At 38.6% G+C, this 13,022-nt stretch overlaps 1 protein-coding gene across 3 annotated transcripts in view; it reads left to right on the top strand.

Moving 5' to 3' along the window:
• Window positions 1-260: 260 nt before the first annotated feature.
• TCOF1 (treacle ribosome biogenesis factor 1) overlaps window positions 261-13,022 on the top strand; it is a 55,609-nt gene continuing 42,847 nt past the window's right edge. For all 3 annotated transcript variants that reach the window (XR_011599998.1, XM_070937223.1, XM_070937224.1), the window contains exons 1-4: window positions 261-517; window positions 6,124-6,179; window positions 7,023-7,156; window positions 11,007-11,125. Coding sequence is in view for 2 of the 3 variants with exons in the window: in XM_070937223.1 (XP_070793324.1) it covers window positions 407-517; window positions 6,124-6,179; window positions 7,023-7,156; window positions 11,007-11,125 (420 nt within the window). In the remaining variant the exon portion in view is untranslated. The remainder of the gene's footprint in view (window positions 518-6,123; window positions 6,180-7,022; window positions 7,157-11,006; window positions 11,126-13,022) is intronic.

Raw genomic sequence — 13,022 nt, 5'->3', positions numbered from 1 at the left:
CTGTTGCTCCAGAAAACAAATACCAAGGTATTTTACACCTTCCCAAATAATTCGAATCCTGGTGCTATTATTTCAATTGCTCACCACCGTTTTGTTCTCAAAAAAAATAATAATAATAATAATGACAAAACATGCCGAAAAGGACACACACCGAGTAACCTTTCGCGCTCAGAATACATTTCCCAGAAGCCCGAGGACCGGTAGGGGTGGGAAGAGGAAGTGACGTACGCGCTGGTGCATGGGCAAAGGGTAGAGGCACAGGCAGCTTGGGGCATGTGATTAGTCCGCCGCCTGCTCTACACGCGGGGCCTGCGGTCGTAATCATGCCTGTGGGATAGTAGAGCTTGTTGCCTCCCACGTCTCTCCCCACCACACACACGTGCGCGCGCGGGCGCGGGGCGAGAGCATGGCGACAGCTGCGCGAGAGCAGAAAGAGCTGCTGGCTCTGATGCACCAGCAGTTGATCCAGCTGGGTTATGAGAGCGCAGCCAAGGAGTTGCTGGAGCAGAGCGGCCAGGTAAAGGCGCCGTTGGCCCACGTGGCTGGAAACATGGGGACCTGCAGCATTGCTGCTTTGTAGAAAGAAAGGCAGCTGCGGGCCAGGTTGCAAGTTGAACCCTTCCTTCCCTTCTCAAGGTTTCTCCTTTAGCCTTGCAAATAGCTTCTTCTGGATCTTTGAAACAGGGCGCCCTGGTCCTTGGGTTAGTTTTATTGTGGCTTCCCCCTCCCCTCCTTTTTTTTTTTAATTTGGAAGCCACATAATTCTAAAGGGACTTAAGTAGAGGATATATGTATGTATGTATGTATGTATTCATTCATGCAAAACTACGGTTTTGTGGTGCTCCTGTAGCTTCACCATCTGGGCTTGGAAATCGTCACTAATCATCTGCTTTTACAGAGCTGTCTGGAAGAATTTACTTTTGTGATTAAAAACAGTCTCTCCTTTCTCTTTGGACACTTAGGGGAGTGATCAGATTATGTACATTCTCCGGATAAGGATTATATTGAAGAGGTTGAATACTTATGCATGGTACAAATTTTAGGCACACTTAATGTCTTTTAAGCATTCCTGTGGCCGTGTAGCATACCTAAATAAGCAATGGTCATTGTGCGGTGATATGGAATAATCAAAGTAAAATGATCATCTAAAAGGTATAAGGTAACTTTGCACCTTACTCTAATTTTGCCTGTTTCAGCCTTTGAGGGATGTATTTCTAGGCATATGAATTGCCAGATGCCCTGATTCTACCTTACAAATACTGTCCTTCTTGAGGTTCATAACTCACTTAGAGATGTGATACTAGCTTATGTAAAATGAACATTTAGTAAAAAACTGCACTGTAGTACTCATCATAAACACTTTGCTGGAAGAATCTTTTCTTCCCCTATTTTCAGTTCGGTTTCATTGTGGAAGAAGGCCATGATGGCAACTGTTGTCTAATTAAGTAGCACATGGGTCCTCCATCAATTTGGGTATTTTGTTTATAAGTTGAGATTCACTCAACTGCAATCAGAGGCTAAGTAATTAAGACTTTTTGCCCATTGTAGGCATTCCTATGTCTGTTTGCAAGACAAATTAAACCATAAGAGTTGGTTGGTAAGCGTGCTCTATCCTGCTATTCTCCCATCACGTATGACTGAAATTTATTTCGAGAGCTGAACTGAATGTCCTCTTGGATGGATTGGAAATCAACCTTGTCACAGATTTCCATATTCAATTTCCAGATATACAGGATGGCATCTATTTTAATAGTGATATCAGTTAAAGAAACACATCAGAGAGAGCAATATAGAAGTGTTAATATGCAGTGTGAACAGACCACAACCTCTGTATGGATTATAATTCATAGATTTTTGCTTTTAATTGTTACTACTTGACTAATGAAAATTAATGCTATGTTTTTCTATAAATGCTACGTATGTCTCTGCTATGTTCTTTTTATATTCCCACTGAGCATAGATTTGTAATGATGCTCAAATGGAAAGATAAAGAGCTATATTAGAAGAGCTAAAGACTCATAAGGCATTGCCATTGCTTATTACAACTTGGGCTGATATCTTTAAATTTGTTAACTGGGTTCTTTATATTGTACTTGGAATGCTTGAGATTCTACTCACTGTGTATCAAAAAGGCAATCAGTTAGTGTAATATGCTGACTCTGTAAACCGCTTAGAGAGGGCTGTAAAGCACTGTGAAGCGGAATATAAGTCTAAGTGTTGTTGCTAGTGTAATATAGAAATATTGATTCATCTAAACTGCCTCTACTTTCTGTTCCTGTAAGGCTACTGGCACAGCTTTACAGACATTGCTTAATGAGTTATAGATGAATGAATACAGCATTAAGTGGGGAAAATGTGGTTTTTGAATAAGAACTAATCTGAAAGTTCTTCCCATTATGTATTTTACTTACTTACAATATCTATTGCGTGCTTTTGGGTCCTGTGGCAAATGACCATCCCTGAAAGCAAATCAAGGAAAATAAATAACTTGCTATGATTTGTGTTTTTTTAAATTAACACTGACAAATAAACACTTGCAGATTAAAGTCAGGGTCAGTCTATGGATGCTGCGGCAGGTGGCATCAGTGCCAACCTGGTCTCCAAGGAAATAGCCAAGGGACTACAACGGTCCCCTGTGGTCCCACATAGTACGCAGCCTCTTGTGTCAGGATGCTAAGAACAAGAGCCGTACTTAAAAATCTTGATTTTGGGGTAAGAACATAGCGGGAAACACTTGTTTCCTCAAGTTTTGGATTTCTAAACCATTTGAATCTTTGCAGTAGTGGCCAAAATTGTGGAAACCTTTTGGGAAAAGTGTGTTTTTGAGATTTGATGGCTAATAACACCACTTTTTGGAGGGGAGTTTAAAGATAATCATATTCCACTGCTGGAATGGCCTGGCAATAGCCCAGACCTTAACCTAATTGAAAATCTATGGAGCCGACTAAAGAAACTTGTTAGTCAGAAGTGACCCGGCAATAAAACCCAGTTAATAGAAGCAATCATTCAATTTTGGTTTCACATTATAACAGCTACAGAACTAAAAGACTTGGTTCACTCCATGGGAAGATGTTGTAAGGCCGTAATTCATGCTAAAGATTATCCAACTATTAACTGAGCCCGGCGAAAGGTTCGGAGGTCTGGGATCAGTCGTATCCCTGGGGGTAGCTCATTCCAGAGGGTGGGTGCCCCCACAGAGAAGGCTCTTCCCCGGGGGGTCGCCAGTCGACATTGCCTGACCGACGGCACCCTGAGGAGACCCTCTCTGTGGGAGGGTATTGGCCGGTGGGAGGTTCTCGGTGGCAGAAGGTGGTCTCGTAAATAACCGGGCCCTAAGCCATGGAGCGCTTTGAAGATGAGAACCAGTACCTTGAAGCGCACCCGGAAGACCACTGGAAGCCAATGCAGCTCACGCAGGAGAGGTGTTACATAGGAGCGCCATGTTGCCCCCATAAGTACCCGCGCGGCTGCATTCTGCACCAGTTGGAGCCTCCGGGTGCTCCTCAGGGGGAGCCCCATGTAGAGAGCATTGCAGTAGTTAATCATAACTGCTTGCTAAAGCCGCTTTCTAGTGGACTTGTGCATACTGGAAAAAAAATCAGGCTTTGTGTGAGCTATGTTTTTAGGCTTCTATGTGTGCAGTTTGGGAGTAATTACTCATTACTTTAATGAGTAATATCTGAAGCAATTCTTTGAGATCATTTTTGAATTGTGCACAGCCCTGCTTTGTGAAATGAAACTTAGAGAAATCAATAAAAATGGTGAGTGACATCACACATTGTGCAAGTCGTTGATTCCTTAAGTACTGTGTATTTTATTGAGTAAGCTGTAATTTACAGGATTTGCAAAGCATTGAGATTGAAGCCATGGTTACAGCAGATCTTAAGCAGCAAGAAATCTCTCTGAGAAGAAATCTGCATGTTGAAATGAATTCCACTCATCAGTGGGTCCCACATCTTCTCCCTTGATGTTAGCATTGCCCACTCAGAGTTGCATTGGATATGTGTTTCTTCAAGAATAGCATTTAGCTCCTCCACAGATGTGGGTGTTCTCTGGCAAATAAAAAAAAATATCCTTATAGCTGTCAATTTGCTCATAGCATAATTCATGTGCTCCGGTAAGGATGCTATAATAGAGGGCCAGGGAATTGAGAATTAGCAGCTAGTTTTCAGATCTTTGCAATACTCTTGGGAGTTCTTTTAATAGGAACTTTTGATCTGATTGTAGTTAAGTGGGACAACATGAACTTGGATTCAGTTATGGATTCTTTGACAATTTATTACATTTTAAATTATTTTATTGATGTTTAAAATAGTGACAAAAATGAGAAAACCAAACACAGATAAAAATACATTGTCAAAGAAAAAAAAGAGAGATAGAAAGTGCTTTTTAAAAAGTTGGACAAGATGTAAAATTCCAGGAATAGATGAGCTCCTATAGAGCGGTTTAAAGCAGTTATAGATCTTTTGATGCCAAACCTTTGCCAAATATTATGACAGCAATCTGATGGAGAATGTAAGGATAATGCTTCTATAAAACATATTTTTGCCGTGTCCTACATATACTAGGTTTGGGGAGAAAGTACTGAATTATGTAAGTAAGACTGTGTAACAAAAGCTAAACTTTTCACATGCTAGTATTCTTTTTTTGAACTACATATCTAATATTTAGAATTTGGCAACCAGGCAACATAAATGGATTCTTCATGTCTTTATTGACAACTATTAATCACTAGAAAGATAAATGTATGCCCCTTTCACTCCATGGATTTACACTTGTTACTTATGAGCATATTGCCTACAGATGTAGATTTTATATGGACAAGTATAATGATATATAGAGTTCATTTATACATAGCTAAAAATGATAGCTATATGTACCTGAATAATAATTGTATTCGATAACCATGCAGAGAATTGTAACTACTGCTAAAAAAAAGTATTAATTATAATATGATGAAGAATAAGAATACTAAAAATATTACCATTTCTTGCAGTGATGTGATTAGCAGTTATCAGGAATTTGTAGAAGGGTGTTTATTATTGCTCTAGCTAACAGTCATCAACTATTTTAATTAATTTATCAGTGCTGTTAATTTGTATTTATTGTTGCTCTATTTAACATTTATTAGTCATTTTGATCTATCAATTAGCAATGACATTACAGTAAGTGTGGTATTAGAGTCTTCAATATTCTAAAGATATGAAGGCCTTTTTTCCCTTATTTTAATTTTGTGTCAACTAAGAAAATTGAGAGTTCGGGGACCACTGAAAGAAATACACTTGTAAAATATCTTGGAATTAGTAAAATGCTCTTTAACACCAATATACTCATTTTTTAAAAAAAATAAAATAAAAGAAGTTGAAGCAATTCTCACTAGCTTTCCACAATTTTGAGTAGAATTATTTTAACTTCTACCATACCAAGAACATGACTAACAATCATATTCATATATCTGAAGGACACAAGATTGGAGAAGTTTTGGTTTTCCAGGAATATTGTATTCCAACTTTTAAATAGGTCTGGGATTATTTGAGTTGTGATCCATAACACGTAGACAACTATTGCCTACCCCTATGTTAGAAGGATATAAAGAACTCCTCAAATTTAATAGGAAATTGTTCCTCTTCAAACTCCTCAAATTGTTCTTAGGAAAACAAAGATTGTTGTTGACTTTTATAAGAGCCATACACGTAACCTTGTTTCATTCATTTTTTTCTAGTTAAGTCTCTGGTGGCAAATACCCTATTAAAATTGTCCTTTTAATCTGTTTCCTTCCTATTGATTGGCCTTTTCACTTGACCCATCAAACTACAGATTAGGAAGCCAACAACCATTTACCGTTTTGTTTTGTTGAAAAGTAAAAGGTGGGAAATGAAGTTGTTCTACCCTGAATATTAAAGCTTATTAAATATTAAAGGGGCAGTGGCAGTCCTCCATGACAGTTCCAGTTTCCTATGTGGCCTTTTGGAAAATTAATTATCAATCTCTGTTTTAAGGACTAAAGTGCTCCTTAATAGATGCATGTTTAGAATTGTAACTTTAATCCAGTGTTTTTGTACTAAAGATTCTATAATAAAATGATTTAATTGTATTGGTCCAATATTTTTTCTTCCTGTACAGAAGTCTTTCCCATCATCTCATATTTCTCTGAAAGAGATCATCACTCAGTGGAAAAAGTAAGTTTTTCTCTTTAGTATTGGAGAGTGGTTAGAGATGTTTGCCTGTTGCTACCTTATAGCCATAAGCTTAATTGTTATTTAATTGTTTTTGCACTTGATTTAACAGTCCTGATCTAGTGAATAGTGTATCACAGATCCAGTACTGGGTTCTGAACTAGTTTCAAACAACAGTCTAAGAAGAGAATTTGTTTGTTGTCAATAACTTATTCAAAAAAGCTGCTTATAGTTGCAACTGTATTAAGACAGATACTTAAATTAGCTTTCTTACTTCAGAATATCACTGTTTTCAGCTTTTTTGAACTGTTGGTACCCAAATAATCCTTTTTACTCAATAAATTCGTACAAAGCCCAGTAATCTCCTGGTGCATTGAATTACAATAGCAATATGAATATAAAACTATGATACATTTAGTTAAACTGTTTTGTTTTTTGTGTTTGTTCTCTTGTATGTGATATGGCTTAAATGTTTACATGATGTGTAGAAATACTTTAAGAAAATCCTAGGACCATGTTCTTGCAGCTTAGATTATTACTGGACTTAATTAAGTTTTGCGTTGTAATTTCATGGTCATGCATAGGATGTGTATAATTCTAATTATATTTTTAATATTAAATTTGAAGTCTGCTGGCCTTATATTTTCTTGAGAAAATGATCAAACTATATCAAATCAGATCAAGATTTTGTGTGTGTGTGTGTGTAAGGTAAAGAAATGCCAGCTTTTATTTCTGCCACAATAAAGAAAGTGCTTCTGAAGAGGAGCACACAATTGAATACATTTTGAGAATCTTAGCAGGCCTTATTAACTCCAATTCAGCATCCTTATAAAATCTCTTTAATAGGACTTTCTCACAAATTCCAAAACAAAAGACCGTAGAAACCAAGAGAGGCACTCCAGTAAAGCTCAGAATTTCTGACCCCAAGAGCAGCTCTGAGAGCTCAGAAGAGGAGGAGGAAGCAGCACAAACCATAAAAAGTAAGAACCAATGGAAATGAACCATTCAGAAATGTATTCAAATGATTGACTTTGAGAAGATAGGTCCATAAAAAGGGACCCGCTGATTTATGATTTCTTAGTGGAGAACAAAGAAAGTTGGAAGGCTAGGACATTAATGCCCTTTCCGTGATGTCCCGATGCCTGGAGGCGGTGCGGGCCTGGATGGGCAGGAACAGATTCAGACTCAGACTCAACCCTTCCAAGACTGAGTGGCTATGGATGCCGGCATCCCGTGTTCTAGAAGCCCCGTCACTTTTGATGGGGGGAGAGGTACTCGCCCCCATTGAAAGGGCCCACAACTTGGGTGTCCTCCTGGATTCCCGGCTGTCCATAGAAGACCATTTGACAGCCATGACCAGGGGGGCTTTCGCACAGATGCGCCTGGTGCGCTAGTTGTGCCCTTTTCTAGACCAGGATGCCCTTTGCACAGTCACTCATTCCCTGGTTACCTCCCGCTTGGATTACTGCAACTCCCTTTACATGGGGCTGCCCTTGAGGTGCACCCGGAGGCTCCAGCTGCTCCAGAATGCAGCCACGTGGGTTGTTACAGGAGCTCCTCGTTACTCCCGTGTAACATCTGCGCGAGCTGCACTGCCTACTGGTGGTCCTCCGGATCCGCTTCAAGTGCTGGTATTGATCTATAAAGCCCTACATGGCTTAGGGTATTTGCAGGACCATCTCCTGCCTGCTTCCCACCGTCCTGTCCGCTCCCATAGGGTTGCTCTCCTCAGGGTACCGTCAACCAGGCAATGCCATCTGGCGACACCCAGGGGTAAGGCATTTTCTGTGGGCGCCCCTACCCTCTGGAACGAACTACCCACCGAGCTCCGGACAGCCCCGGATCTCTGCTCCTTCCGTCGAGGCCTGAAGACTTGGTTATTCCAACAAATGGGCTGATTCTGATCCTTGGATTTTTATTATTTATTATTTTAATCTGGTTTTAGTGGGTTTTTATTATTGTATGTTTTTAATCTGTGTTCGCCGCCTTGAGTCCTTTGGGAGAAGGGCAGCATATAAATTCTGTAAAATAAATAAAAATAAAATAAATAATGGCAAGAGTATCGTTTAAGAACATTGTACCTCATTTGCTATAAACTCCAAAAATGGTTAAAAAGTGTGAAATAAGCCCCTACCTGTATTAATGTAATACAGAAGGAAATGAGATTGGGAACAAGAGGGAAATTTTAGTTTGTTTGTTTTTTTAATTTATGCATTTATATATTATTCTGGCAACATTACAAGTTCACAATATTTGGAATACTAGTTCACCACAACTTTGTGACACCTTAGTTCTATATAGTGTAAGCATTCCAGAGTAATTAGAATTGTGATTTGACACTTTAGGTATTTAAAATTCAAATTGCAACTATTACTATTTTAAACCGTATCTATAGAATTTACCTTTGAACAACACTTTTTAATCATTGTTTAAAAGCTTCCATTGTTAAAGTACTGATTTGGCAATTGTAAATATATTTTTAATTTTGGAGATCAGCTGTTCTAATTAATCCTTTTCTTGCAATACTTGGTTGAAAGTCTGTTGTATTTCTTTACAACTTCCCATATCTGAAATAATAAAACTGAGAATTCAAGAGTAGAAAATAATAGGTCTTCCTGTGGCTCTGCGAACGCCGATGGACGCTCCTTCAGGAGTTCCAGCCCCGTGATTCCGTTAGCCGCTAGAACAGCGAAAATCAGCTGTCTAGCGGCTCGAAACTCTCCCCCAGGGGAAAAGGGGGAGAGAAGAGCAGAAGAGTCTGGGTAGAGCTCCCCTAGACCCCCAGGTTTTTCTTTTTAAGCCTGGGGTTTGCAGGGTGAGAGCTCCCTGAAAGCCCTTCAGTTGCTCCGGATCCGGGATGAGTCTGCTTTATGCAGATCGAGGCGTCGCGACCACACCAGCAACGCAATTTTAAGGATTATAAGAAATTTGGACTTTGGATGCTGGCAGAGCAAATCAGGAGAACAAAAAAAGCAAGTACTGATCTTTAACTCCGTTTGAAAAGGGAAAAAAATGGTGCCTGAGGGCGTGAAAATGAAACTTACTAGTGAAAGTGCTTTTTAACGTCTGTAACATTGTTAAAGCTACTGGATTACACATTAAGAAAAAGATTTAAAGTGGAAGCGGAATGGAAAAGACTATGTTATTGACTTCAACTAATTTACATTTCTAAATTGTGCGGAAAATAGTTGGACTTATTGACCTGATAGCTGAATAAATATAAAGGGAAGATTGAAATATGGCTAACATTAGGGCTGGAGGATCATTGTCTGGTGAGTCAGCAAACTCACAAGTTGTGACTGTAAAGGTTTTTCAAGAACTTTTAAATTCTTTTACTTCTGCTTTCTTGGAATCAATTGATAGAACTTTTCCAAAATATTACTTGGAGAATAACAATGATTTGCTGGCTGGAAAAGATGATGAAATTAACCAGAATAATGTGACTTTGGAGGATAGAAGAGCGGCTGTCAGGATTGAGATGGAGGTTGGCACAGCGGAAATAGAGGCTTTGGCAGAGGCTTCCACGCAACTAATTGAAAAGCAACAAGTAGACTCTTTACTGCAAACCGATAAATTTTATCGTGACAATTCTTGGTCTTACAGACAGAGGAATGAACTGATTGATTATATAAGCAGGAAGACTCAAAATGGGGGTTTCAAATCAGAGGAAATAATTCCAAGAAGAGAACGAGTTTTCAAGATACATCAACCTCAAATCAAAATTCCAAAATTTTCGAAAATAAAAGTAGGGGGAGGAGCAATGCTGAAGAAGAAAGTATTACTGAAGAAGAAGGACTGGAAAAAATATAGAAAGAAAGGAAGAATGGAAGATTAATTTCTTTTGAGGAGGATTTTAGTAATAATTATTGTTTTATTGAAGTAAAAAGGCTTAATTAGAACTGGATAGCTTTTTGAAACTTATTGAAGTATTAAAATGGTTAACTTAAAAGTTAATGGATAGTTTTTTCTTTAAAAAAAAGTTTTGAAACTAAAGTTTACTGTTTCATTGAAGTAAAAAGGCTTAATTAAAATTGGATAGCTTTCTAAAACTTATTGAAGTATTAAAATGGTTAACTTAAAATTTAATGGATAGTTTTTTTAAAAAAAGTTTTGAAATTTATATTTTGAAGAATGTCTTATTGATAAGAAGGTATTGAAAGGATCTTAGCAACAAATGTGAAATGTGATAACAGAATTTATAAAAGGAAGGTTGATGAATAATTTTTAAAAGGGGAGTTAAAGAGTGTGATAGATAAATGTATTAATAGAAAAGTAAGAAATTTGGGGGGAATGTCACAATAAATGAAATGATAAAATTAAGATATGATAAATACTGGAGGAATAACAAGAAGATACAAAAGATGTACTCAGATGATACACTGTAATGATTGATTAAGAATTGTATGTTTGTTTGTTTATAAAATAAAAAAAATTATGTTGAAAAAAAAAGAGTAGAAAATAATTAACTTTTGAGAAGATTTAAATCAGGACAACCTCAGTAGACTTTCACGTATTATTGCTATTTAACATAGCTTGTGCACAGAGTGGCTTATATTGAGATTATTGAGACTGTGTCCATTTGCACTAGCATGGACAAAATCATTTCAATCAGATGCTTAAAAGAAACTTTTTTTATCAGCATATTTTATTTCCTATCTATCAGTGGTCATTTATCCTTTGATAGAAAAGGTAGAGAGCAGAGCCTCTTCAGTGATTCAGTTTGGCATCTCCTTTTCTAGAATCTTTTCCATTCTAGTTGGTTGTAATATAAGTTGAAAAAAAATTGCATTCAGTCTGTCAATATGTTGTGCTTTTATATGGGTGTTCCAGCTAATCTGCGTGTGAATAACGGTACCAAGCCAACAAAGACAGTAACTAAAGAAGACAGTAGCAGCGAAGATTCAGATTCAGAATCATCTTCGGAAGAGGAAGCAGTTGCCAAAAAAACTGTAAGTAAAAAGACTTTGATCATTGCTATTCTGCTGGAAAATATCAGGAATGTATCTAGGATGGTCAATTAGGACTGCACCTAGGTGTCTGTTATTTTAAACATTATCATCATCACCTTCATTTAATGACCCCATAATCCCTTGCTGGGTGGAGTCTGTGCAACTGAATGGAGCTAGCAGAGTGTTTTAATGGCTGGATGCCCTTCCTGTCACCAATGCGGAGTTTTGTTCAGCAGATATATTCTCAATATGCCCAGAAAGAGAAATATCTGCCTCTACCTAGGATCTAATTCACAGTCTCCTGAGTGTGAGGTGAGAACTCCACCTCTAGGCCACCACACTACTCGTTATTTTAAATATTATGTCCTAGAAAATATTTAAAATCTGCAGTCAGATGCAATTTAGAAAAGTGACTGTCTTGACTAGAAACTTACCTGCATTTCAAAAACAGAGTCCATAGGTTGTATTGTCACCATTGTTTTTTTACAGATAAATGCCTCGGTAACAAACTACATCTTTTTTGGAGTTTAAGACACTCCGGAGTATAAGACGCACATTAGTTTTTGGGGAGGAAAAAAAGAAAAAAAAATCTGCCTCTACCTACCAGCATCCATCGGTATTCATCTGGCTAGCGTCCTTTCAGCAAACAGCCTGGTCAGCTTCAGCACGTTATCGCAGCCTGATTCAGCACGAGCAGCTGATTGGCGGTTGGATCAGCCTCCTGGAATACCGTCAATCAGTTGTTGCAGGCTGCAGGGATCGCCACAGCCCATCGCTGCCTCTGTGTGTCACATATTTGGCTGTCGTGCATCTTGTTTTTGGCCTCTGCACTCTGTGTTTTAGACCCGTTCCAGGCTGCCGGAATCGCCACAGCGCATTGCCGTTTTTGGCTTCCGTGCATTGCGTTTTCGGCTGGTTCCAGGTAGCAGGGAAATGGCCGAAAATGTGATGCGTGGAGGCCAAAAATGGCCGAAGGGTGGGGCCAACAGGTGGCTGAGGCTTCGACAACATTCGCTGTATAAGACACACAGATATTTCCACCCACTTTTTGGGGGGAGGGAGTGCGTTTTATACTCTGAAAAATATAGTATATATTGCTTATCTTAAAGTGTTAACTAAGAGAAAAAAGTAAACATGTAAGTTTACTTGGGAAAAGTTGTCTTCAATATTGCTTCAAAATGATGTCTTTAATTCAGTGCTATAAAGTATCAGAACATTCCAAAGACACATACACAGAGAGAAAAAGTTCATAGTTTTAAAGTATACCATTCGCAAGGTGTCTTCAGCCATTGAAAGGTTTAAGATATAATTTGTTCCTTAACTCTCCCCACTTAAAGGTGGGGGGGCTGAAACATCCTTCTCTGGTGACCACAAAGGGAATGCTGGTATTCGCCAGATCCTACTTTTATACCCTTGTACTAGAATCAGCCTCTGTAGAGATTCTCAGTCATCCAGGTCATGGTTGTCCAAATGTGCTTTTTTCAGGAGGCAACTGGACTTTCTTGTTTTTTCTTTGAGGAAGTTTCGTTTCCCATCCAAGAAGATTCTTCAGCTGTGACAGGATAGTGAGGAATGGAAGGATTTATATTCCTTGCAGACAGCTGGTAATTTGCATCCTTTTAGAGGGCCATTGAAGCACTTGGAGGTTTATCTGTGCCCTAAGAGTCACCCGAGTAATGGTCCTGGTTCCTGTAGTCTGCACTTTTTTTTCTCAGAGAAATATAAATCCTTCCATTCCCAAAGCACCTTTGGGATAGGGTCAACCTCATTTTAGCATACAGAAGATCTCTATCACTATTGATGGGAAAGGATTCATTACACAAGCCACTAAATCTGCTGGTGACAAAGTCTCTCCTCCAGCTCTTGACTGCCACGCCCTGTTGAGGTGATCGCTCCT

The sequence above is a fragment of the Pituophis catenifer genome, unplaced genomic scaffold, assembly GCF_029215685.1.
Source record: "Pituophis catenifer annectens isolate HBS135680 unplaced genomic scaffold, rPitCat1.0.hap2 SCAF_2, whole genome shotgun sequence".
NCBI classification, from domain to species: Eukaryota; Metazoa; Chordata; class Lepidosauria; order Squamata; family Colubridae; genus Pituophis; species Pituophis catenifer.
The sequence above is the reverse complement of the archived record's forward strand: the minus strand, read 5'-3'. Positions and strand labels throughout refer to the sequence as shown.